Source organism: Amblyomma mixtum, chromosome 2 (genome assembly GCF_055824585.1).
Source record: "Amblyomma mixtum isolate Tamu chromosome 2, ASM5582458v1, whole genome shotgun sequence".
NCBI lineage: Eukaryota > Metazoa > Arthropoda > Arachnida > Ixodida > Ixodidae > Amblyomma > Amblyomma mixtum.
In genome coordinates, this window is record NC_143013.1 from 61,069,202 (window position 1) to 61,093,905 (window position 24,704).

Below are 24,704 nucleotides of genomic sequence, written 5' to 3' on the forward strand. Positions count from 1 at the left end.
ATAGTCACCCGGGTACATTTTTGATAATAGATAGGGGGTAAGAAAGGACCTCGTTTGGAGTCTCCTCCAGGTGGTCTCTTGTGCCTTATCCAACGTTTTGTCAGGTGGTGGAAATTTGCGTCTTTCCAATTTGTAATGAGTTGTAATATCATGAAAAGATGCCAGCGCCTCCTTGGAGTAATCCATGAGTGATATTCTATTCCGGGCATTTTCCCTTCAGGGAATTTTAGGAGTGAAATTGGCGAAAAGGGTATCCTCGTTTTCAGAAAAACTTTGGAACCGAAATTTCTTCGGTTTTTCCAGTACGCTGGAATTTTCAAACTGCTGCAATGAAAAAAGAAGAAATACGGATTTTTCGATTCAGTAAAGGTAGTTTTCCGTTACGGCATATAACATCACCTGCCTTGTGCCAGTTATGCGAAACAAAAATGCAGACCGGAAATCGTCGATTCAGCATGGCTAAGAGGCATATTTTCGCTTATTAAGGCTAACCCTACAGACCCTCACAGGGAGGGAATGGCATGGGGAGGATAGATCTGATGAATAGCATGTCGAACACTTCAAATATTAAAAAAATGAGTTCAAGCTAAGATAACTAAAGGCATTTCACGATTCCACGCATCACCATACGCCCGTTGGCCTCTGCTGTCACTTTATACACTTATTCCAATTATACATATTTGACATCTAAGGGTGTATCTGTGTAAAGTTAAGAGTCCCTGGATCCGCTTTGCTTGTCTAGGGACTTATCTGATGTGTAGTATATACTGCTTGTTTAGAGGCCGAACAAATCGCCAAGGGCCAGCATGAATTTGCTGCTGTTTTGTGTGTACATGTGCAAAAATGTGAGAAAGTTTATATCGTAGAATAACTAACTTTATTTGCTGCAAAATTGAGCGCCAAGGAGGTCGGCGACCTGTCGGACCTAGGCCAGTTGATCCTTCAGTGCGTAGGACAGCGGCCAGGCACTCCAAGACACGGTGGGAGGGTTAGGATAATGGGGGTACTGAATGGCTACGGGACAGATGAAAAGTGTGTTCCAGGTTAGCGTAAAGGGAAGGGGGCTGTACAAGACGAAACCAGACAGAAGTGGTAGAGACGCGAGTTATGAGATGAAATTCGTTGATAGATGGGGGGTGTGGCGTCGCAAGATGGACGAGGTCGTCCCGAAGCTGCCTGCAGTCGTTTCGCCGCTACTAAAAGCAAAGTAAAGAAAGCAACTACCCATTCTTCGCCGCTTGGTCGCCACGGTTTTCGGTGGCCGCGTGCTGTGCAGTGCACGTTAATGATCCCATAAAATCCCGCAGTTCTCGCATATCTAACCCACTCTCCACTATCCCAACTGCAGATCTCTGCGGTGGGCACGCTACCCTATCCCACATCATGTGGGCCTGCCCTGTGGGAGCAGTGGGAGACCGCGCTGCGCAGCTCGATGCAGGGCCATCTGGTTCGGCTTCTCCGACGGGCTGACTGGGTCGCCGAGGCGCATAGGCTCGCCATCCGGCGGGGTTCACCTGCTGCGTTATGAGGGGCTCCTCCCTTCCCAATCAGCTAATAAAGTTTATTGTCTCTCCGGAGCCCTTCACTACGGCACCCCTGAATGAATTCACCCGTTCTTACGTGCAGCATGTACAGCCCGCGTGATCAGATGAGCAGTAGTGCGTCTGCAATTCTCAGGTTAAGTGCTCGAGCAGCGGGAAAGTTTTAAATTGTGCGTGCCTCTTCTAGGCTTGGCACTGGTGTAAACGTGCAAAATCCGTTGTATCGTTAAAAAAGCTGAGGCTGTCCCGCGGTTCCTCCTTTGTAGAGGGTTTATTCGGGACCAGAAACGCTGGTTCACTGATGTATCTATTCAGGTATAGACAAATATGTATATATGTACACAAAGGTGACCTATTTGGCAGCCTACGCTGCACCAGCAATGGTAGGGAGAGGCGTAGTGTCGTTCGCTGCGAGTGTGTATATGCGGCACTCATGAGTCATCACGTGGCGTCTGTGACGGTTGCCTCTCCGGGTCAGCGTCCACTAGTCTTTTCAGCTCCACGGACGAAGCCTTGACCTGAGGAGGAAAGACATGCAGGAAATACAGGATGCAGTAGACTACCGTTGTGCCGAAGTCAAAAAAAGGTTAACACTTGCAGCCGCATGAAATGACGTCATCGCATAGCATGGTCACGTGATCCATAGATTATGTGATCTTCATATGTGATGCCGTCACAATCAAGGGTCACAATTCATGTGACCCATTAAACGTCGACGTGGTCACAACCCACCCATACCAATGTGCGTAAGACTGAGCCCAGTTGTCCGGGGCTTCCGGAGGAGTGCAAAGTGCTGTGGTTCGTCTGGAGATAGATGTTATCTTCTTATTCGTACATGCAGGGTGAAAAGGGTAGGCGTGGGGGGTGGGGGTGGGGGGGTGTAGTGCACGAGTAATGTTACAGGCTAATGCAATAATGAAACAAAAGAGAAAAATAAAAACAACGCACATTGTTAGCAAACACAAAAAAAGGACAACTGTATACTGTCAAAGAAATGTAGAGCCCGGAACATTGTGTCTCGACGTGTTAAGCCGATCGGTTCCAGTCGTTGATAATAAGTGTAAAGAATGCGCTTTGAAATGCGGTAGTCTTGAATTTCACTCCACTGATTTTCCAGCAATGGTCAAATTGAACATTAAAAGCGAGAGAAGCAAATAAATTTCACTATTTTTATTTTGCCATGATAGATTTTGTAAAGCCTGCTCTAACCGAAAGCACTCACGGCGTATACTAATAGCCTCCTTTCCAGCGGCGCGTTAATGTTAATAACATCTTTCCCTAAAAAGAAAAACTGAAGGTAGCCGCAAAGACCCCAGTTCAAAACAAAAAAGGAGAATTGGGAGGCGCGTCTGCGTAGAGTGTAACAGTATAAGGCAGCTGCGGCATGAGTGGGGGAACAGCGAGCACAAGCCTGCCTCAGGACAGTGTGGTTGGAGGTGCACATATTATGCCAGGAGTTGGGTGAGCGAACATATTGAGGATTTAAATGAGGCGCGCGAAATTCTTGCGCATTTTGGAACAAGGTTCAGCAAAGCAAGTGATACTCGACTACGTGACCTGTCAGACCCTGACACCATTTCAGCGAATCGCATTTTAGCCATGTGCATAAAAGAAGGCACGCATTTCGCCGTCCCAAGAACAGTCAGTTCGTGGCAACACTTTCAAGAGCCGCGCTAGCTCCGAGTATTCTTTTTCCTGTTGTAGCCATTTTCAAAATACTGGCTGCGCGCACCAGCAGCGGGAGCAGAAATCGAATCGCACTCACCTTTTCAGGCACCCATAAAACCTGAATTTGCGCCTCTTTCGTCCTTTGTTTGCTGCTGAATCGTTTCACCAGGGGCGAAAGATACTTGGCATCGACTTCTTCAGTGCTGCCCCTCTCTGTACGCAGAACAAGAAAGACCGTAAGAAACTGAAATCGATCGATCGATCAATCTACCAATCAATCAATCAATCAATCAATCAATCAATCAATCAATCAATCAATCAATCAATCAATCAGAGATACGCATGCCCTGCTAATACCACCCCGTGTCCCATTACTCCGACCCCTTATCGAAGTCGAACTTTCAGAGCAGCAATTCATGCTGGCGCGAAGCCCTGCAATGTGTTCTTGTTTCCTTGGCGTCAAGGAAAAGTGGTCCAGAAAACCACCAATGACGTCATCAGCAAAATACAAAAATTTCTTCCGAAGGCGCAGGGAATTAAACCGAGGACCTTCAGTTGCTAGGGCAAGCACGCAACCAACAGACCACAAAACCACGTTCCTTCTTGGCGAATAAATGTGAACCTATAGTGTATTCGTAGGCTCACGAGTGTATGCTAATGAGTAGGTGTGTTATTAGAAAGGGCGGAAAAAATGTAAACTAAAAGATTATTGCTGTCGCCTTGAAAGCACAGAAGTAGTCTTAAGTGCCCTCCGTATTTTTTTTTTTCGAGATTATAGTAGGGGATTGGCGCCCGTTACCTCGTGGCCGAGAGCGGCGGTTATTCTGTTATTCGACGACCGCTGAGCACGGTCGCAGCCGAGTTCAGTTCTTTGTGGGCGCTAGTCAGCCCTATAAAGAATTCGTTTCAGAGCTTCAGTTTGCCCGTCCGTTGTCCACGGTGTGGTCACCACCAAGTGACAGTACTGCTGTCATTACGTATGCCATCATGTGTGCGTGTGAATGCGTATGTGCGTGCGCCCGCGTGTGTATAGAACGACCTGTTTCGGTTGAAGTCCCGTACACCTGAGTAAGAAAATATTAAGAACAGATACACTGAATGCTATATGAACCTTTGAACTACACGTCGTTTTTGTTTTGGTTTATGGGGGTTTAACATCCCAAAGCGACTCAGGCCATGAGGGACGCCTTAGTGAAGGGCTCCGGAAATTTCGACTACCTGGGGTTCTTTAACGTGCACTGGCACCGCACAGTACACGGGCCTCTAGAATTTCGCCTCCGTCGAAATTCGACCGCCGCGGCCGGGAAACAGCACATGGAAAGATTATGTCGAAATGTGGAATATTAAGAAGTTGGGATTGGTTGGCTTATAGGTTTTAACGACCCAAAGCGACCCTGGCTATGAGAGACGCCGTAGTGAAGGGCTCCGGAAATTTCGACCACCTGGTGCTCTTTAACGTGCACTGACATCGCACAGTACACGGGCCTCTAGAATTTCGCCTCCACTGAAATTCGACCGCCGCGGCAGCTGTAACTTCGTCTTACGGGTCAGCAGCCAAGCGCCATACACACTGAGCCCCTGCGGCGGCTGTTTAAGAAGTTATGCAGATAATACGTAGTCTATGAGAACGGATAGCTGCCTGTATGGGTCACATGCTGGTAGCTATTCATTCTTAAACAGTAAAGCATACTGTCGATGCAAACTTCCGGTTCAGTACGCTATTTCTGATGGTTATCCGTCAGGTGTACGGGCGGGGATTCATATCCTAAGCTATACTGCAGTAAACTATCCACTCTTGTCAATCCAGGTGTGAAGAACAGACACTATAAGCGTACTTGTTACATGTTTGCTTGTTTCCCGTTCCAGAATGTTCTACTAAGTGTCCATAAGTCGGTGCTGTTTGAAACGCGCGGGCGGATTCCACAAATTCCACTGCCTTTCTCTCCCTTTCACCACTGCAACGGGAAATAAAATGATAATAAAGAAACTAAAACAATGAATTAACTAGAGTTATGCTATCTAGCCCCGCATACGTCTCAGGCACGTCTATTGTCGGCTCCGCTCAACCATGACGACGTGTAATTCCGAGCATGCGCCCTGTCGTTTCGATTTTTGCTGTGGCAGGCGGCACTTGATATTCTATGCAAATATTTCTGTACGAAAAGCGCCACTGAAACGCAGAATAACTTAAAAGTTGTTAATTTATAAATGAGACTTACCGAATATGAGGCTGACGACCAGTGACGTCAGAATCGAAGTAGCGAAGCCGACGAAGTGGGTCCACATGAACGACACGTGGTAGAAGCGGTTCATGCCGCTGGACATGAGGGGAAAAGTAGACACGCGATAATCAGAGTTATCAGCGTTACATGCTCGCGAACTCTAGTCTGCAGAGTAAATACGTGAGTTATTTCACCGACTAAGGAGAGGAAAGAACTAATTGTAGCAGTCACGGTGGACTCTTGAACCGTGCCGTGACAGTAGGGTTGAAAGGGGGGGGGGGGGGGGGGACCTGGGGTTCTTTAACGTGCATGCGTTCGCATCGCATAGCTCCGGGGCATTTTAGTGCTATACCAGTAAAAGCCTCAACGAAAAAAAGAAATGTGTCGTTGGTCATAAAATTTCTCCTCAGCTGGAGAGAAGTGGTGTCACCAGAGCGCAAATAACGTTACTTCCAGTAAAGGCATCAGCAGATTTTAATGCTGCCAACACGTATGTCACTCCAAACTCGAATAAGCCTATATGGGAGTTCCGGGGCACTCCCTTTTAGGGACAGGGTTTGCTGCCTAAGTCGCAGGGTAGATTTCGGTCACTTGGCAATATTTCAACTGCGAAGCATAGTAATCTGATGCAGTTAGCAAGGCTTTTAAACGCAGCACCGGAAATCTCGAGGTTAGCAAATAGAGGAGGTTTAAACCTAATTGAAAACCTTCGTAACTGCCAGGACTTTGCATTTTTTGAACGTGGAATTTGTTTCCGTTCTCAATCATAATTATTTCGTATTTTAGGGATGGAAATCTACCCCAGGCCATGAGCAACACACCCTGCCCCTAAAAGAGAGTGCCCCAGAGGACAGCTTACTCACTTTTTACACCCATATACGTGTAGGCTCATTCGGTTTGGTTTGGTTTATGGGGTTTAACGTCCCAAAGCGACTCAGGCTATGAGGGACGCCGTAGTGGAGGGCACCGGAAATTTCGACCACCTGGGGTTCTTTAACGTGCACTGCCATCGCACAGTACACGGGCCTCTAGAATTTCTCCTCCAAAGAAATTCTAGCCGCCGCAGCCGGGATCGAACCCGCGTCTTTCGGGTCAGCAGCCGAGCACCATAACCACTGAGCCACCGCGGCGGCGTGTAGGCTCATTCGTGTTTAGAATGCAGGGTAATTAGGTGTCCTTTTGTTTTTGCATAAACTCCGTCGGGATCAGCACCGACACGCCATACATAACCACATAGCCATTCGCGGCGGGTCGCAGAGAGGCCAAAACATGCAGTCTTAGGGCCGCTGCTGACATGTTCGGAACGCTCACGCTACCATCTACACAACGCTCCAGTTAGCGAGCAAAATGGCGACACAGAGATCGCTTGTTACGATGCTCTAAAAAAGAAATCTGAATTGCAGGGTAACGGAGTAGATTCCAAGAGAAGGCAAGCGCGGCAGGGGGCGGCAGAAAGTTAGGTGGGCAGATGAAATTAAGAAATTTGCGGGAATACGGTGGCCGCAACTGGCGAAGGACAGGGTGAGTTGAAGAGGCATGGGAGAAGCCTTCGCCCTGCAGTAGGCGTAGTCAGGATGATGATGATGATGACATGGCTTATCACTCTGCATAGTAAGGAAATTACCTTCCTCAAGCCTCTTAGGTTAGTTCCAACACATGTATAAATTAGGTGTAGGCTAATAGGAAACAAAACAATGGTGTCTGCCATACCAATGCACTGTTCTTTTTTTTTTTCTTGAAACCTCTATTGACGAGGACAAGTCCCTGGTGCGTACGTACCTGGGAGTTTGGGCCGGCTCGAACGAGCCCATCGTCAGTGTCTGGTTGAAGCCGACGCATGCAGCCGTGGACGTGGGCAGCTGGTCTATGGGACGCGGGTACACGATCGACCCCACCACGAGCCAAGAAGCAACGAACAGACCGGCTAGCATCCCAGCAAGGGCGCCCTTCAAAGGAAAAAAAACGAGCCCCATAGAGCTCTTATTACGAGCGCATTTCTGTGTCACACGAGCCAACAGTCACTGGAACCAAGAAACGCATAGGAGATTTTCGGCATTTTTTCTTAGAATTGTTTCAGTTGCAGAGAAAATTTTGTTTTGCTTTGCTTATTACTAACAGCTATTACTACAGCTTCAGGTTAGCTCCGTTATGCACAACTTATGAGATGCGAGGTCAGGCTTGCTTGAAGACCCGGCCCCCAATTCGATGTCGGAGCGCGCCGATGTAGCTAAAAGTCATCTGCTGAAACTTTCAAGTTGATAAACCGGTTCGTACTGCGCATTTGATGAAGCAAAACAGCATAGTGAGGACACCACTACTTTAGCACCAGCCCGTTTGCCTGTACTAATGCTGATTTGCTATCAGAGCTCATTTTGGGTATGCCACGGTTCTTTTCCTCTGGAATGTTCCTCCTGCAAAGAGTGCAGTCAGAGCTTACCGTTTTCTTGCAGCAGGGAGCCAGGACTCCGAGGAGGAAGATGGCCAGCAAAGGACCGGAGGTGACCCCCAAGAGACTAGTGGAAGCCTGTGGAACATGCAGTAAACACAAGCTCTAATTTCCGACTGGCGTTTATGCAACCAGTTGAACGTCCTCTTTTTCACATATAGTATATAAGCACATCTAGGAATACAATGCCACTCCACCCCCCACCCCCCTCCCTTCGCACACACATTTTACACTAGTGGGTTGAAAACTATTCTACCATGCGATGTTGGATAGCGGAAAATAAGTTGATGGATGCGCTGGATGTTTTCTTATGTAATTACACAATAATTTGGTCTGCCTGCGTGGCTTCTGACATTATTATTTTAGGAGCTTCTTTAATGCTCAGTTCACCAATTCCACGTTCCCTGCGAAAGGAGAGCATTGTGCAGCGAACTCTCAGTGTATTGCTCTCGTCATAACTAAAGTCACAAGGTGTTCTGGGAGACACGTGGTTTCTAAATACGAATAAAAAATAAAGCTCCTGAGCGACTAAGACGATCGATGGACTCCCTACCTGCATCATGGACTTGAGCGAGCCGACCAGGAACGCCACGGCTATGGAGAGGAAACCGTAGGCTGTGCCTGCCGTGGAAAAGTCGGGATCACCGTCAGGACACAGGTCAGAAAGAATCGAAATGGGGGGGGGGGGGGGGGGGGGGTCGGCAGCAGGATATGGCTTGGGTTTGCCCTAAACTCAAGAATTCCCGAGCCCTGGCAGCACCACAAGACAGCTTTGCTGTGGAGTGCCGTGCTAGAAGCAGAGCTCGGATGATTAACTTTTCTTCATTGAGTGACACTGATATGGATGCAGCGGCTTCCCGTGTGCTCCGTGAAGCACTGAGATATATCTCCAAACACGGAGTAATAGACTGCCTGCAGCTTATTGCGTTTGTTAGCGGTAACGTCAGATATGCAGTAAAACGCTATGTCATGTAGGAAGGCAACAATTTAGGAGAAGCCCAAACGCCACCTCCGCTATGTGAGCCAGACGCTTTGTTCTGTTGCAGTTGGACTCCTTAGCTCACGAACTCGATACCAAAGGGGCGGTTTTCGCTGTTGAAGCCCCCGCTGTTCATGCTGCTCGTGGTGCAGGACTAGCATTCATGCTGCGAGCACTGCTGACCGTATTTGTTCTCGCAGGGTTCATACCAAAATCGGTAGTTACTGTGCTTATAGCATAGTAACCGAACTGTCGCTTGAATACTCGATATATCTGCGTGTATAATACTTGAGAATGCATGCGAGGACCTCCGTCAAACATATTTGCATACATTTTTTTTGTGTTTTAAGTTTTCGCGTGAAGCAACTTCCTAAACGAACAACGTTTAGCTTGTAGCAGGACTGAGTGATTCGAGTTTTTGTTTTTCAGCTCGACTTTTTTTCGCGCTGCTTCGACCGAAAGCGATTAATGAACTTTTGAAGTCCAGACTGCCGCTCATTATGCATGGCAATTGCACGATTGAAGACAGTGTCCTCTTATAAGCCATTATTGCACATGCTGACCCAAGATGACAATCACTTAAACAAACAACATTCTAGTGAGTCGTGCAGCGCTATATATATAGCTGCGCGTGATGCTGCGGTTAAAAGCCTTTTTTGATTGCTGTTACTCAACCCAAACAATTAACCTTACGTCAAAATTCTTATGTTCACAACTGTGTTACAGTGCGCAACTAGAGCATCGTATTCACCTAGGTACTTACAAACAAACCATAAGGGACTACCGTCAGGCGGTTCCTTTTAACGTTAGCCTGCGGGGCGTCCGAGATATATGTAACTCCGAAATAATCGCTAAGCTTTCCTGCACTAAAAAAAAAAAATTAAAACTGAGATGAGTAGGCGCCTACTCACAGCCGATTGCCCGAGCAAACGCGCTTTTGAGAGAAGAATATATTATGACAGCATTACACCGCCATCTATTCATATAAAGCCCAGGCCGAGTGTCTAGTCGTATGTCGCACAACTTCCTATCGCCGGAGTTAATTTTTGAGATTGGGCAAAAGACGCCGATCGAAAAACAACATTCCGAGGTTGCTCACTGCTGTGCCGCGAGCTAGCTCACACATAATATTTCCACCGTGTGCAACGCAATCGAAGCGATCACAGCACAAAAAAGTTCTGATAAAGCAGTGCAGCATAGGTCGGGGCAGTTGTTTGATAATTCCTATATTTTTTATGCGAAGCATACTAGCCGCACAACCGAGCTCTTCCTTGCTGCGCCGCGGGCGGCCGCGTAGCTACCACTTGACCTACATCGGCGCACCACGTGATATGACGTCACGACAGCTGTGAAAGCTGGGGCTCAACTCGTGCGCTCGCTTGCGGACGCGCAGCCTCCGCCGGCGGTATGCTTCGCATCCTAGGCTTAACCATAAGCTAAGCCAGGCCATTTTTTTAAATCCCATACCATGATCGCATTGTGGCTGAATTGAAGGCAGAAAATGCAAACGATTGATTTGAGCGCGCGGTCCACTGCTCGCCAAAGCGCGAGCTTTTCGAAACAGCACTCAGGATATTCTCGGCCGTGCACGTCACCTCCACCGCTTGCACCGAATCAGATCGATCGCAGCACAAAAAGTTTCGATAAATGAATCCAACGCTGCTGGGGGCAGTTATCTGAGTAACTAATTTTTTAGTCTCCCATGCCATGATCTCATTTCGAGCGAAGCCAAGGCAGAAAACCCGCGCGCGGTCTACTGCGCGCCAGAGGGCGAGCGTTGGGAGCGTCTGCTAGCTTCACCTGGCCTAGGTGCTGCCACCGTCGGCGCCCGAGAGAAGCCGAGAGAAGGAGCGCCGGCATAGGATGAGGAAGGACGAGATGTCGTTATGTCGTTACTTTTAGTCTGTTGAGGGGCTTTAAAAGTGCACTGAAGAGGAATCTGAACTCGTATTTTTACCGCTGGAACTCTATCTACACGTTCCGAACGTTCTTAGAAACTTCGAATTATTGCCCTGTGCGGCCGATTTCCGTAATTTGAATCGGATCAACGTCCGGCTCCCGCCTTTTTTTTTTTTAATTCCCCGCAGACGGTAGGAGGAGTCGACCAACCTTTCAGCTATAGTCGGATACAACTTAAGTCTGCAGTGAAGCTCCGCCCACATTCAGCCTCCGCGCACAGTATTCCTCCACGACAAAAACATAGTCCGCTGCTTAAACGTTTTTTGTTACGTAAACAAGAAGTTTTATCACAACAAAAAAATTATGAGCTCTAGAATTCTTATACATGGACTGTCTGATACAGTCAAACATTAAAAAGCTGATTTTGTTTACAGTTGCGATTGGGCAGCGAAGTAATACAAGACGCCGCGAACCGCGGCCCAGTGTTAGCAACTGCTGTTTTTTTAAGTTGTATCCTACTATAGTCCTGTGGCGGCTTGCCGCACTGCCATCGGCGGAGTGATACGTAGTGACCGGCGAAAGCAAAGAGTCCACGCGTATTTTTATTTCCGTGGGCCTAATTTGCAGTTGTGTAGTCTCTGACTAAATCTATTTATTCACGGAAGCCTAAAAAAAGCAAAATACAAGCGAAAGCAAAGCCACCACAGGACTGCCTGAAAGGCACTCCATGCGTTGGTCGACTCCTGCCACCGTCTGCGGGAAATTAAAACAAAAAAGGCAGGAGCCGGACGTTAATCCGATTTAATTAGGGAAATCGGCCGCACAGGGCAATAAAGCGCAGTTTCTAAGAATGCTGGGAACATGTAGATCTAGTTCCCGCGGCAAAAAGGCGAGTTCAGATTCCTCTTCAGTGCACCTTTAAATGGTTCCTCATCGTCAGTGACACCGTCGCGCGGCATCTCGGCGCGTGCTTAAATTACGATATGTTCTTGTTACGCGTGGCCTAAGCTGAACGACAGCAAGAGTACGGACGGTAGATTGTGTCCGGTGGTGGAACTGCCTGCCATGTGGTGGCATTGTCACGGGGGGAAGCGGGTGCGGGCTTCTATTTGCGCGCACGCGGTCTGCGCCTTTGCTGCCTGGAATGAACGCACCGACGCACTTGAGCAGCGCGATGGACTGGGCCTCGTTCAGCTTCACCCGGGGCCGGATCAGGTCGTCCCACGTGACCGCTGCCATGGAATTGAAGCCCGACGAGAGGGTGCTGCGAATGGGGGAAAGGGCCGAGTTCGCTCAACGACGAGTCATCGAACATCTCTGCTAGCAGCGAAATAGGAAATTGGCAAACCCAGTACGAATCGGCCGAAATGACGCAAGTCCATAGAGACGTCAAAGAGCAATAATGTAAATTAAGCAGTGAAATAGCTAGCAAGACAACAGAGATCTCACACATGACGCGCTGACAGAATTATTGGCGAAATAGTGGTAAACTGCGTCAGTAGGCATCTAGGTTTACCCGTTTCTTGCATTATTTAAGCGCTGAAATTTTTAATCATGGCGTCCTCATTACGAAAACGGTTTGGGCTTTAATTTTTTATAGTAAGAATAAACAGCACGTTTGTTGTTTTGTCATGCTTAGTTGAAGCACTCCGTGCTAAGTGAGAACTTTGTTATGAGATGAAAGGTTTTTGTAAAATGAAGGAAATAAATCAAGGAATGAGAGAAGACAAACACGACAATATACTGGAACCGTGTACCGAGGGGCCAAATTGATTCGCTTGAGTTCAAAGCTGGTTTGGTTGAATGCTGCAAATAGCTACTTCTGCTCTCATCATAATTTATGAGGGCAGCTCTTTGCATATTTTTTTCAGCTTGAAATGATGTTGCATGTCTCTGACATTGGCACTGGCATAGTAGATTCTCCGAGCGATGCTGAGTGGTACTACAGGAGAACCAGGTATCCAAAGAAATTCCAGATAACTTATGCAGAAAAATCCTTTGGAGGAAACTTCATCCTGTCTAACCTTATTCTAGTAAATGGCAACATTTTTGGGCGCTGAAGAAGTTGGTTTTTCGTGGCCGAACGTTGGATTCACCTTTATGAACTCACCTCAGGGAGCCACTAAAGACGGACGCCACCAGAAGTCCGGACAGGCCAGGGTATTTTCCCAGCAGGTCTTGAACGACGTAAGGCATAAGCTGCACAGATTTAGCAACGAATATGCGGTGTAACTGGTCATTGTTGTTGTGTCTTAATAATCTTCACAATCATCATCATCACCACACCATTAGCCTAACTACGCCCATTGCAGGACAGAGGCCTCTTTCATATCTCGCCAATGAACATTGCCCGGTGCCAGCTGTGGCCACCATATCCTCGCAAACTTCCTAATATCATCCGCCCACGTAACTTTCAGCCGCTCCCTTTAACGCTTAGCTTCTCTTCATATCTATTCCGCTACTATCAAAAGTCATCCGTTACCTCGCCTTGCCCCCCCCCCCCCCCCCCCCCTTCCTAAGCCCATTTCTTCTTGATTTCCTCCAGGATATCATTAACTTGAGTTTGTTCCCTGACTCACTCTGCCCTGTTCATGTCGCAACGTTGCACCTATGATTTTTCTTTCCATAGCTCACCGGGCTGTCCTCAATTTATATCAGGGATATTTAGGTTCTGTTCTAGGCTGCAGAAGTCGTCAGGTGCTCGAATTACTTCCAAAAATGTCTTCTCTAGGAACAGTTACCAGTGTGTTTTCTTCTTGTTTAGCGCCTATAGCTCCTGCTAAGCTGGCTTCCGCGTGTCTGGGACGCTATGTAGCATGAGACGTAGAATTTACAGCGCCAGTGAAGCTTGCAGACCTGAAGAAGAGGGAAGAACTAAGGGCTCTGCCGCGTCTGCTTTTAGAAATGCAGTGCTCAGGAAGTATTCTTGAACTGCAACTTTATCCGGATTCGCCACATACTGAACTGGCGAAAAATTGTCAATTCGCAGTACTTGACGACATACTGCTAGTTGCGCAGAAATAAAAAAAAGTCTAAGAAGAACAGCAGGAGAGGGAGGAGGGTTGTAAAGAAATCAAAGGCCCGGAAGCTGTCTCGCTCTGAGTGGACGCCGTGAGGAAAGCAATCAAGGAAGCCAGAAAGGGAAAGAACGATAAAAAGATCGCAGCTACGTAGGTGCACTTAGAGAAATCCAACGGTGAGCAGGTAACCCTTGTTATCAGCAGCGCGCAGAAGCAGCTCTGGTGACGCCATATGTGACGCGATATTTCTGCTGACGCAGAAGATGACTAGTAGACCAAGGCACTAACTACTGACTCAGCGAAAAACAGCATTGCATCGTTAACTATATTTTGTCTACGCGCTTAGTAAATATCTGTCGAAGATGTGGCAGTGCGCACCATGCATTTGTTAATAACAACTCAAGACTGCATGTTTTGCATGATGAGTAGCCAACAACGTAGTCTCCCGAAAAGGCACTACGGCGCTTGCGGATATAGACGTGCCCTCCAAAGGGATCGAGCCTGCTCGCATAGGTATAGGTGGAGGCGTATACCTCGTCCGGCTTCTTGATGTCTCCGGTGAGCCTCGGGTCGCAGTCCTTGTAGACTGCGACCAGCGCGAGACCGGACAGGACGGGAAGCAGCGTCGTGACTGCCGCGGCCGGCAGGTTGAACAACACGGCGCTTGCATGGGTGCCAGCATATGTAGAGAGAGAGAGAGAGAAAGAGAGAAAAAGACGGCAAACATATTTAGTATAATACACCGTACTTTGTCGTATGCCACTTTGTCGCTTTTGTGCCTCAAAACATGCAATTTACGCACACACACGCATGCACGAACATGCACATGCCCAGACACACGCCCAGACACACACGCATACACACACGTGCGTGCGCGCGAATGAAATATGTGCGGATGTTGAGTACCACGAATGAGGCGCATTCGCAACGTTTTAGCCTTGATAGCGCAGCTGGTTGTTGAAAGAGGACGTTTAAAAGTCCTAATATCAGGGCTATAGCTGGTCGGATATGGTTTGGACGACAAAAATTTTGCTGTGGTTTAGCTCTGGTCAAACCTGAAGTGACGCATTCATGGTTCAACCAATGCGTTCAATTCCTCGTTCTTGCCAGCTGCCATAGCCGAGTGGAATGTCCTTCCAGACAGTGTTGTGAATGAAGTTAATTCCCTAAAATTTAAACAGATGTTAATTGATTTATTCCCCAAATGATTCCTGTTGAAGGCCCTTTTTCTTTTTTTCTTTTTGTTTCTTTCTTTTTCTTGTGTTTACCTACTTACTCGCCTGTTTTTCTTTTGAAGTGTTCACAGCTGTATCTACATGTGTCTAAGTTTATGTTCCAACTTTGTTCTTTGTGACTTGATTACTGTTCGCCCCCCCCCCCCCCTTATGTAATGCCCCCAGGGGCCCTTAAGGGTAAATAAATGATGATGATGACGCGAGAGCTCCTCCGAGCCTCCTACTTATACAGCTACGACACATCTCCCCCTCTCCACTCACCCCTCCCCCCCCTCGACACGGCGCATGCGCACTGCTGTTGCAGCTCGGGTTCGCTGGCAGCAGCAGCTGCTCTGCACCACGTGACCAACCGGCTCAAGGCCACGGCGCCGCTACGGAGCTCAAGGGGTGCCACGCTGAAGGCTCGAAGAGCTGGCGTAGTGTAGCTCTCGCTACAAGAACTGCTCATTAAGACAAGCACGCAGAAAGTGACAGATGCGCAAAGAACGTGTTGTGAGTGAGTCGTTTTGCTTGTCTGTGTGTTTTTGAGAGCGCCTTTTTTCATTCAATCCAGGGTGCGTCCCCCTTAGCCGTTTATGCTTCATTGTTTGGTGTCGGTTTTTGTCCCGAAGAATCTGGAGTTGAGGAAGCTCGCGTGTTTCCACCCGGGCGTTCAAGGATGACAGAATGCAATGAGATCTCGAATGCAGCCAATACCCCCTAGCTTACAAAGCCTGGCCAGTGCCAGCTGCCAACTCACCGACGCGCCTGTGCGGCCGATGGGAGGCTGGCGATTCGCTGCATCTGCGTCTGGCTGGCGCAGTACACCGAGCACCAGCGCACCGACCACGACAGCAGCACCACCCACGAGGTGAACGTCTCGTACGGGCTCGGGCTCCAGCTGCGCACACGTCCCACCGCCCTGCTCAGTTCCAGCTGTGCCGAGCGGTAGCGTTGCGGGCTGGCTTGTCGCAGCTTATCGACCTGCTTGGGTGTCGGTGCTCATTCGTCATACAGTCGCTAACATTTTGGTTGCGTTTCTATGAGGGCGCTATACCGTGTTTAGCTTACTTGAACCAAAAAAAGGAGCCCTCTCTTATAAAAATGGTCTATAGACAGTCTGTACCCTTCTTTAACATTGTTGCCTTCCTATAGATATTTATTTTTGCCTGTTCATAGTCTATAGATAAAAGTCTACCAAAAATGTATGGACATAAATCTATAGACTATCTATAGACTGTCTAGAGTATTTGTATTGCCTATAGACTTTTCTGTATAGATAGTCTTAGACTTCATATACAAAAGTCTATGGACAGTCTATGGACTGTCTAAATTTAAATTTTTTTAAGGGATGGGCAAGGTTGTGGTAAATATGTTCGTCTATTTTACTGCAAATGGGTAGCTGTCATGGCCGAGCATTTGTTTTTGTTTTTACATCACTGCCATTTGGATTCAAGGAGAACTGAGTGACATGTAAAGGGAGGGGGGCTGGCGGCAGGCTACAAAAACTACAGAGAATGTTTAAAACTTTCAAATCAGTGCGAAAGCACGGATTTCTGCAACTTAGAAGACGACGATGAGCGCGCGCGGGATGGAGCAGATGGAAATTGATGAAGATGACGCTCTGCGGTGCACAGCGCGAGAAGACAACAACAGCGCGAGAAGACAACAACAGCTATCCATAATTCCATCTTTAATTCCTCGCAATACGTACCCAAAGTTAATCATTAGCTTGGCCCCAAAAGGTAATCCATTAGCTTGGTACCAATTTGCCTTCTTTGGGCTCTCCTCACTGAACCCTGGCCAATCCCCCGTCGTGGGTATGTGCCATGCCACCAAGGCAACAACAACAACAACAACAACAACAACAACAGCGAGAAGCCTGATGAGTGTGGTGCAGTTCAACACGAGGCTTGTTCGGCTGCGGTGATAGCCTAGGCTCCCATTGAGTGCCTAGGCTATCACCGCAGCCGAAAGCACTAATAGAATCTCTATTCCCTGTACCCGTGTGTCGGCAACCTTTCCTTGGTTTTATGAATTATAGTGCATTGGAGCGAGCTCAGCGAATATATATTCAATCAGCTGCAAAGACCTTTTTTTTTTTTCTTCTAAACTCCACACTTCGAGTCTACCCGTCCAGATCTGGTTCGCGTCAAGGGGACTTTTGTGCCATCGCACCGAAGAGTATAACTCCATCAGCCCAGTTTACACGAATTCACATTTTATGCGAAATAGCTGCTGTCGCAGTTTTCTCTCTTAATGCACGCCTCGACATGTGGCCCAGGTTGCAGTGAAGTCTTGCTCGCTGAGTTCTAAATGCGTCCATGGGGTTTGTCACTGTCTCCTAATAAATCCCACGCAGAATTCATGAGACGCATGTGAAGAAAAGGGTTAGTTCAAAAGGCAGCCGGGCTTTAGCTAGCCGTCGTCTTCAGTGCACTAGCGAAAAGCAGTGGAAAATTTGCTATTCATTTACAGCTGCCGACCACTTTCGCCAGCTTTTCCCTGAGGAATATACGTCGCCGCTTACTTGAATACTGTGACCCGTCCGCCTTCTCCAGCCAGCTTGAACATGTTCTTGAACCCTCCGACGTGCAGCGCAGCCTGCGTTCGGGATGAGGGATACAGCGGGCGCACAGAAAACCACAGATGTGGTGTTGGAGTTTAGAGGAATATAACGACATACGTGAATAGTTGAATGAAGGAGGCAGGTGGTGTATATCGTACACTGCCACGCTAATTGAAATAGGTAAGGTATCGCTTATAGGGCTGATAATTTACCTGGTTTCACGCTCTTTTATTGTTACCTTTTTCTTTTTTTCTGGAGTATATATCACAGTAAACGTGCAGTCTGCGTCACCCTTCTGTAGAGCGCACGGGCAATGTGCACCGTGCAATAAAAATTAAAATTTGAAAGCAGCCCAAAGTTTCCAGTCACCATAATTAGCGACTCCAAGGGTGCTATCAACAATTTTGCGCGGGGTATGATCTCCCAGGAGGCAGAACGAATATTAAGACATAAAGACTAGGACCAAAGAGAGGTGGAACTAATATGGGTGCCGGCACACTCGGGGAACAGGGGAAACGAGTTGGCTCACAGTATAGCTCGATGTTATGTCAGCCGAGCAGTTAGCCGGGTCGAGTCCCCAAATTTCACGAGAGATGCATTTATATCATTTCACGAATACACCAAGCAGTTTAAACTGGAAAGGAGGATCTATCCGCCACCAGACAAAAAGCTCGACAAAAGCCAGGAGGTAACGTGGCGTCGGCTCCAGACGCGAGCCTTCTTTAGCCCGTCGAGACTAGCACACATGTATCCAACACAATACAACGCTACTTGCAAACAATGCGGCGAGATAGCCGGATATGACCACATTTTATGGAGCTGAAAAAAGGCGCCGCCACCGGCGGACCTACTACCAGTCCCTTCTCTAGAGCGGTGGGAGGCTATACTGGCCAGCTCAGACCCGTTGACGCAAGTCCGGGCCACATGAGTGGGCTCACAAGGTCGCCAAGAGCCATGGGCTCGAAGCCACCTAGTATAATGCACACTAGGGCTCAGTGCTGACAATAAACGTTTTCCAATCAAAAAATCCAGGCAACGCGCTTGTGCCCATCTTGCACGTCTATGTTGTCCGCTCAAGCGTTGCCTCTAAGTGCTAGAGGCTGCGATAAGGCGTCGATTTCTAGGCAGGGAAGTGCGTCCCTCGAGCGTTCTAAACAAGGGTAACGCAAGCTGCACATCGTCCCCCGCCGCGGTGGCTCAGTGGTCACGGCGCTCGGCTACTGGCCCGAAAGACGCGGGTTCGATCCCGGCCGCGGCGGCCGAATTTCGATGGAGGCGAAATTCTAGAGGCCGACGTACTGTGCGATATCAGTGCACGTTAAAAAACCCCAGGTGGTCGAAATTTCCGGAGCCCTTCACTACGGCGTCTCTCATAGCCTCAGTCGCTTTGGGACGTTAAACCCCAATAAACCAAACCAAACCAAACCAAGCTGCACATCGCAATCCAGCTGTTCCAAGTAATGAAATCGTAACGTGTTCCTGAGCCTATAGTAAAGCTGGCGCAGATGGTATGGACGCCAATTGCAAGCGAGAAACTTTATTTTTGTATAGCGTAAAAACTTGGGATCGCTGGCTCTCATTTTGCTAAGCTGTAGCACATTTCGTAATGGCGGAAAGAATTTTACTTGATAAAGATGATGTGACAAGTTTTGCCTGAGCTGGTCACCGTATCAGTGAAAAAAATGACGGAAATCCTGAATTTTACAGAGCCTCTCCGCAAGCTGCGACACTTGAGGAGCGTAATAATAAAACTCACGCAAGTCTAGGCTCGTAAATGTGCTAGTCCGTTGTTGTTTTATGGCCTGCTAGAGGCGCATATTTGTTCATTTACTCATGCCGGATTTTATTTCAGGCGAGGATATAGCGAGCTTGTTTTGTGGCTACAAGAGCTACACGTTTTTTTTTTTTAATGCGAGGGCAAAAATTCCTGATCAGAAAAAAAATGCGCCGTCGACCATAAAACTGACTCATTGGCTGGAAGGAAATGACGTCACCAGATCGGAAATGACGCCACGTCCAGTAACTGCATCAACATCATCTAATGCTATCGCATTGCCAACGCACAACATAAGGTAATTAGGTCATCAGCCCCATCATCAGCCTGACCACGCCCCCTGCAGGGCAAAGGCCTCTTCCATACCTCTCTGAATAACATTTCTCGGTGCCTGCTGTGGAAACCATATGCTCGAAAACTTCCTAATCTCATCCGCCCACTTAACTTTCTGCCGCCCCTGCTACGCTTGCCTTCTCTTGGAATCCACTCCGTTACCTCTAAGGACCGTTGGTTATCTTGCCTTCGCATTGCATGTCCTGTCCAAGCCTACTTCCTCCTTTTGATTTCGCATATAAGGTCATTAACGCGCGCTTGTCCACTGACCCACTCCGCCCTCTTCCGATCTCTTAACGTTACACCTATCATTTTTCTTTCCATAGCTCGCTGCGTTGTCGTTAACTTAAGCTGAGCCCTCTTCGTTAGCCTCCAAGTTTCTGCCCCGTAGGTGAGTACCGCTAAGATAGAGAGCTATTGTATACTTTTCTCTTGAGGGATATTGGTATACTGCCATTCATGATCTGAGAGAACCTGGCAAATGCGCTCCACCCCATTCTTATTCTTATAGTTTTTGCACTCTCGTGATCCGGATCAGCGGCCACTACCTGCGAATTCCCTTACCATTTCCATCACCTGGCTACAAATTGTGAACTGCTGTTTTCTTGCGAGGCTGTTGATCATTACTTTGGTTTTCTGCATGTTGATTCTTAGCCCCACTGTTCTGCTCTGCCTTTTTCACTCATTGATCATGCTTTGCAGTTCATGTCCTGAGTGACTTAGCAAGGCAATATCATCAGCGAATCGCAACTTAGTCAGGTATTATCCATTGACTCCTATCCCTAACTGTTCCCAATACAGGCCCCGGAATACCTCCAGTAAACAGGCGGTGAATAGCAATGGCGAGATAGTGCCTCCCTGTCTGACCGCCTTCCTTCTTGGAATTTTATTGCTGACTTTATGAAGGACTATGGTAGCTGTGGAATAGTTATAGACGGCTTCCAATGGTCGAAAAAAGTGCACTTCAAACTCAAAAAGCCTATTTCTAAATATTGTGTAAAGTCTTAGGTGAAACACCCTGTATATTGGTTGGCTATATTCTGCGCATTTCTCTATCACCTGATTGATAGAGCGAATATGGTATATTCGCGGTTTTAGAATAGCGCGAGAAATGGCACCAATTAGTTGAGCCACAGAGGAGATAGTAATCGTGTTTTCGATGTTTTAAAAATTGATATAACTAGTACTAGCTGCCGACTACAAATGCCTATCTGCCATCGGGCGCCTATCGATAATATTTAAAAAGTTCACCATTATGCTTTAGTTAATAACTTTACTAGTTAGCAAGATTCGTGTGTTTTTCGATGTCCGTCCACATACTATGACAAAAAAAAAAAAACTTCTCTTTACATCAATATCCCTCATTTTAGAAATTAGTGATCATTTTCCCTGGTATCTAGGGGTTGGTTATATTCTGCGAATTTCTCTATCACCTGAATGATGGCGTGAATATGGTCAATCGCCAAGCAGCCTTTTCGAAAACCAACTGCATCCGTTAACTAAAGTCTAAGTTTGATCAAACCAGATTAGCGATTACCTTAGTAAATACGGTGTAAACAACGGCCAGTAAGCTCACTGGTTGGCAGTTCATCAAGTTCTGACGTCCCTTTTTGTAAATCAAAATCGGTTTGGTTTATTTGTTTATTGGCGTTTAACGTCCCAAAGCAACTCAGGCTATGAGGGACGCCGTAGTGAAGGGCTCCGGAAATTTCGACCACCTGGGGTTCTTTAACGTGCAGTGACATCGCAGAGCACACGGGCCTCTAGAATTTTGCCTTCATCGAAATTCGGCCGCAGCGGCCGGGATCGAACCCGCGTCTTTCGGGTCAGCAGCCGAGCGCCATAACCACTGAACCAACGCGGCAGGGCGTATGAATCAAAATCAATTAGCGTTCTTCCAAATCCTCTGGTATACTGTCCAAATTATGAGGCACAGTGTATGCAGGCTGGCAAGTTTTTCTAGCACAAAGTCACCGTCGTTTTTCAACAAATTTGCCGTTATCTGATCCAGCCGGTTCCCCACTTTGCATTACACGCAAGTTTTTCTTTAGTTCCTTTTTGGTTATCGACGGCAAGTTCAATTCGTCCGCACCACTGGCTTCATCATTCGAATCCTGATTATTTCGGCTGCTGTAGAGATCTGTGTAGAATTCTTCACTTATTTTGATTACTTTATCCATAGTGGTAATGACACTGCCCTCTTTGTCTCTTAGTTCGTAAATATTTTTTTCAGACGACATATGGAGGACGTCAGTTAGCTTCGAATCAGAACGAGCATTGGCGGCGCTCGGAAAATACGCCTTTGTTAGCAAAAGGCCAACGATAGGGAATAGACCTGTGTCCTGTGTCGCCAATATTTTTAACGAAACCTTCGAACAGTTGATTGGGAAGGCCATTGCAAAGAGAGTCAATGGTCCTCCCGCGTCAGCAAGTGCAGAAAACACCGCTGTACCAGCGAATCGTATGCCCATTGAAGGCCCCTCTAGGCCGCAGTCGACAAAGAAGAGTTACTTAGTTCAGAGGCTGTTTCTGTTTTGTCTAGCCTTTCCAAACCTGAACCGGTTATATGGTAGTCAAACAGTCTCCAACTGAATAGCTTACTGACGCCGTGGGCGACAGGGTTATAAGATGACGGAGTTTGGACCACGAAGGATTGGCACTAAAGCGGAGATTAAGGCAATGGTTTGGCTGACACTCAAGGATTGGTTGGTCAAATGTTTAGGGGAATCCCCCAAGGTGGAGTAGATTTGTAATAAGGGAGTAATTACTAATTGCCATCCACCCAAGCGCAGCCATACGGCTACAAAAGGGTAATTACTCCCTTATTACAAATCTACTCCACCTTGGGGGATTCCCCTAAACATTTGACCAACACAGTTCCCACTTCGAGTTATTGATCAATTCGCTCTCGCCCTACCATAAGCTTGCCGTCCCGGTTAGCTCAATTGGTAGAGCGACTGCTACGGTGAAGCGGTGGTCCCGGGTTCGAACCCCGGACCAGGACGAATTTTTATTTAACTACGAAGTTTCTGAGAAAGCTGTATAGCTTTCCTTTGTCCGTATGGCTGCGCTTGGGTGGATGTCAATGAGTAATTACTCCCTTATTTCAAGGATTGGTTATAAACGGTTATAGAACTGTGGACGACAGATAAAGGTCAATTGTTGAGGGATACGTACCCCAATGATGACCAGTAGATAGCTTGCGTAGATCAATATCATCTGAACTGCGTCTGTCCATACCACCGCCTTCAGGCCTCCCTGGTGCAGAAGGTGATAGCACGCACATTTTAAACACGCGTGTAAAAAAAAATGGTTTAATATGCTGGAAAGTAGTTTACTGCGAGAGCAGTGAACGGCGGTAGTCAGTGACAGCTTTGCTTTTAGAAACTTGTTCAGCCGAAGTTAAGTATACGGTCAATGCCGTCTCACAATATACTGCGACGGCCGTTCTATCAATTGATAAAGGACAGCTCCAACGTTTTTTCTACCTCCACAAATTTGGCAGAAACTTTGACGGTACAATGTCTGCGGTGTTCTGATGTTCAATGGCGAATGTCGCAGCCGGGCGACGATTTGTTGCAGCGCAAATGAATTTCAAAATTTTCAGTTTTGAGTCCTCAGTTGCGGCAATTTATGCGGGCAACCTTGTGTGCGCATGACGTCCGAGTTCGCGCACTCGTGGATATGCGCTGTGCGTCATTATTTGCTGCTTTGAAACATTTCCAGTCGGTATTTTTAAAAAGCAGTTTTTCGCCTTTTTTACCGCTTGCTGTAGCTAAAAAACACAGAATGAAGAATGCTGGAGGTTTCAGCATGAAAAAGGAAAGGGAAATAGCACGACCAGTGCATCCGGGACGCTGTCGCCGTTAAAAAAGATGAGAATACCCGAAAGCAACTTTAGTGCTCTGAGCCAACGTATCGTATACAGGATACGGTGAAGGTCGCATGGCTGACAGAGCAAAAACATCTACTAACGTAAGGGTTCGGTTTCTGTTATTTTTGAGCTTCACTCACGTGGCTTCAACTATACGATAGCTCTGTAGAAAGCCGCTTTTTTGTCTGTCCTTGGGACCAGGCCTACATCTACACGCGTGTAGATGTTGATCCACTTGGCTACCATGACGCACGAGTTGCTTTACTGCGCTGAAAGATATTGCGCAGTCGCAGCTTCCGAGTGGCAGGATAATTCTAACAGCACGCCGAAGTTTTCAGGCGACGGAAGTCACAAGAAACCTAAATATACTCTTAGCTCAACAGAGAGAGCTGATGGGTGCACTTTGTAGTAACCGAATGTGCTATTTGCGCTGTGTACTTGTCAAATGCGATCTGCTCACCCAAGTCGTGACAGATTTCAGCTTCTTTGTTGCTTCTGCATCCCGAAAACTTCTATGAGACTCGGTTCTTAGCTCATTGCGTTCTTAAGATAGTCAGTATTTCTGCAGAGTGTCAGTTTTACAACAGGGACTCAGATTTGCGTCAGGCTGTTGTCTAAAACATTGCCTCAAGAGGTTACTGGCCGGTTGATGGCAGCGTTAAAGCTATGACACGTGTCTGCCCTGAATCTGGATCGTAGCACTACCCACCAAGTATGAATTACCAACTAGCCCAGCACCATGTTTTGTATTGAAGCACTACCAAGCAGTCACACTGATTGGAAACTAAGCTCTTGATTCTATAACAAACAATTGTCAGTCGTCGACACTCCGCTGCAATACAATTTGCTGTAGCTATTGGCAAAGTGACGGGCTTGAATCAGTCAAGAACAGTTGGTATACGATATGTTCAGGCCCGCGATCTACTGGCGCAAGCTGTAGCGGCCGCCAGAGTAGCAAAAAGCTGCAAAGCAGAGTGTAGCTCAAAGTTCACAACGATTGAAATGGCCTATATCAAGGCTGTGACTGGTGTGAGGATGGTTTCTATAGTTTTAGGGACGCATTCCACACTTACGATGTTTGTGTAGAAGGTGCAGACCAAGCCGTTGATGACGATTGAAGACCACACAGACATGCCGGTCACTTGAATCGACACGGAGAGAGAAG

General features: G+C 47.4%; 1 protein-coding gene across 2 annotated transcripts in view; it reads right to left on the bottom strand.

The window, feature by feature from the left end:
- Positions 1–1,800: 1,800 nt before the first annotated feature.
- Positions 1,801–24,704, bottom strand: part of LOC149359509 (sodium-coupled monocarboxylate transporter 2-like) — a 38,104-nt gene continuing 15,200 nt past the window's right edge. For both annotated transcript variants that reach the window (XM_089571709.1, XM_089571710.1), the window contains exons 6-18: positions 24,613–24,680; positions 22,843–22,923; positions 17,520–17,593; positions 15,750–15,890; positions 14,309–14,438; positions 12,866–12,954; positions 11,910–12,019; positions 8,431–8,498; positions 7,869–7,955; positions 7,211–7,377; positions 5,429–5,526; positions 3,307–3,422; positions 1,801–2,059 (exon numbers count right to left, since the gene is read on the bottom strand). In XM_089571709.1, the coding sequence (XP_089427835.1) occupies positions 1,973–2,059; positions 3,307–3,422; positions 5,429–5,526; positions 7,211–7,377; positions 7,869–7,955; positions 8,431–8,498; positions 11,910–12,019; positions 12,866–12,954; positions 14,309–14,438; positions 15,750–15,890; positions 17,520–17,593; positions 22,843–22,923; positions 24,613–24,680 (1,316 nt within the window). In that variant the 3' untranslated portion in view covers positions 1,801–1,972. The remainder of the gene's footprint in view (positions 2,060–3,306; positions 3,423–5,428; positions 5,527–7,210; positions 7,378–7,868; positions 7,956–8,430; positions 8,499–11,909; positions 12,020–12,865; positions 12,955–14,308; positions 14,439–15,749; positions 15,891–17,519; positions 17,594–22,842; positions 22,924–24,612; positions 24,681–24,704) is intronic.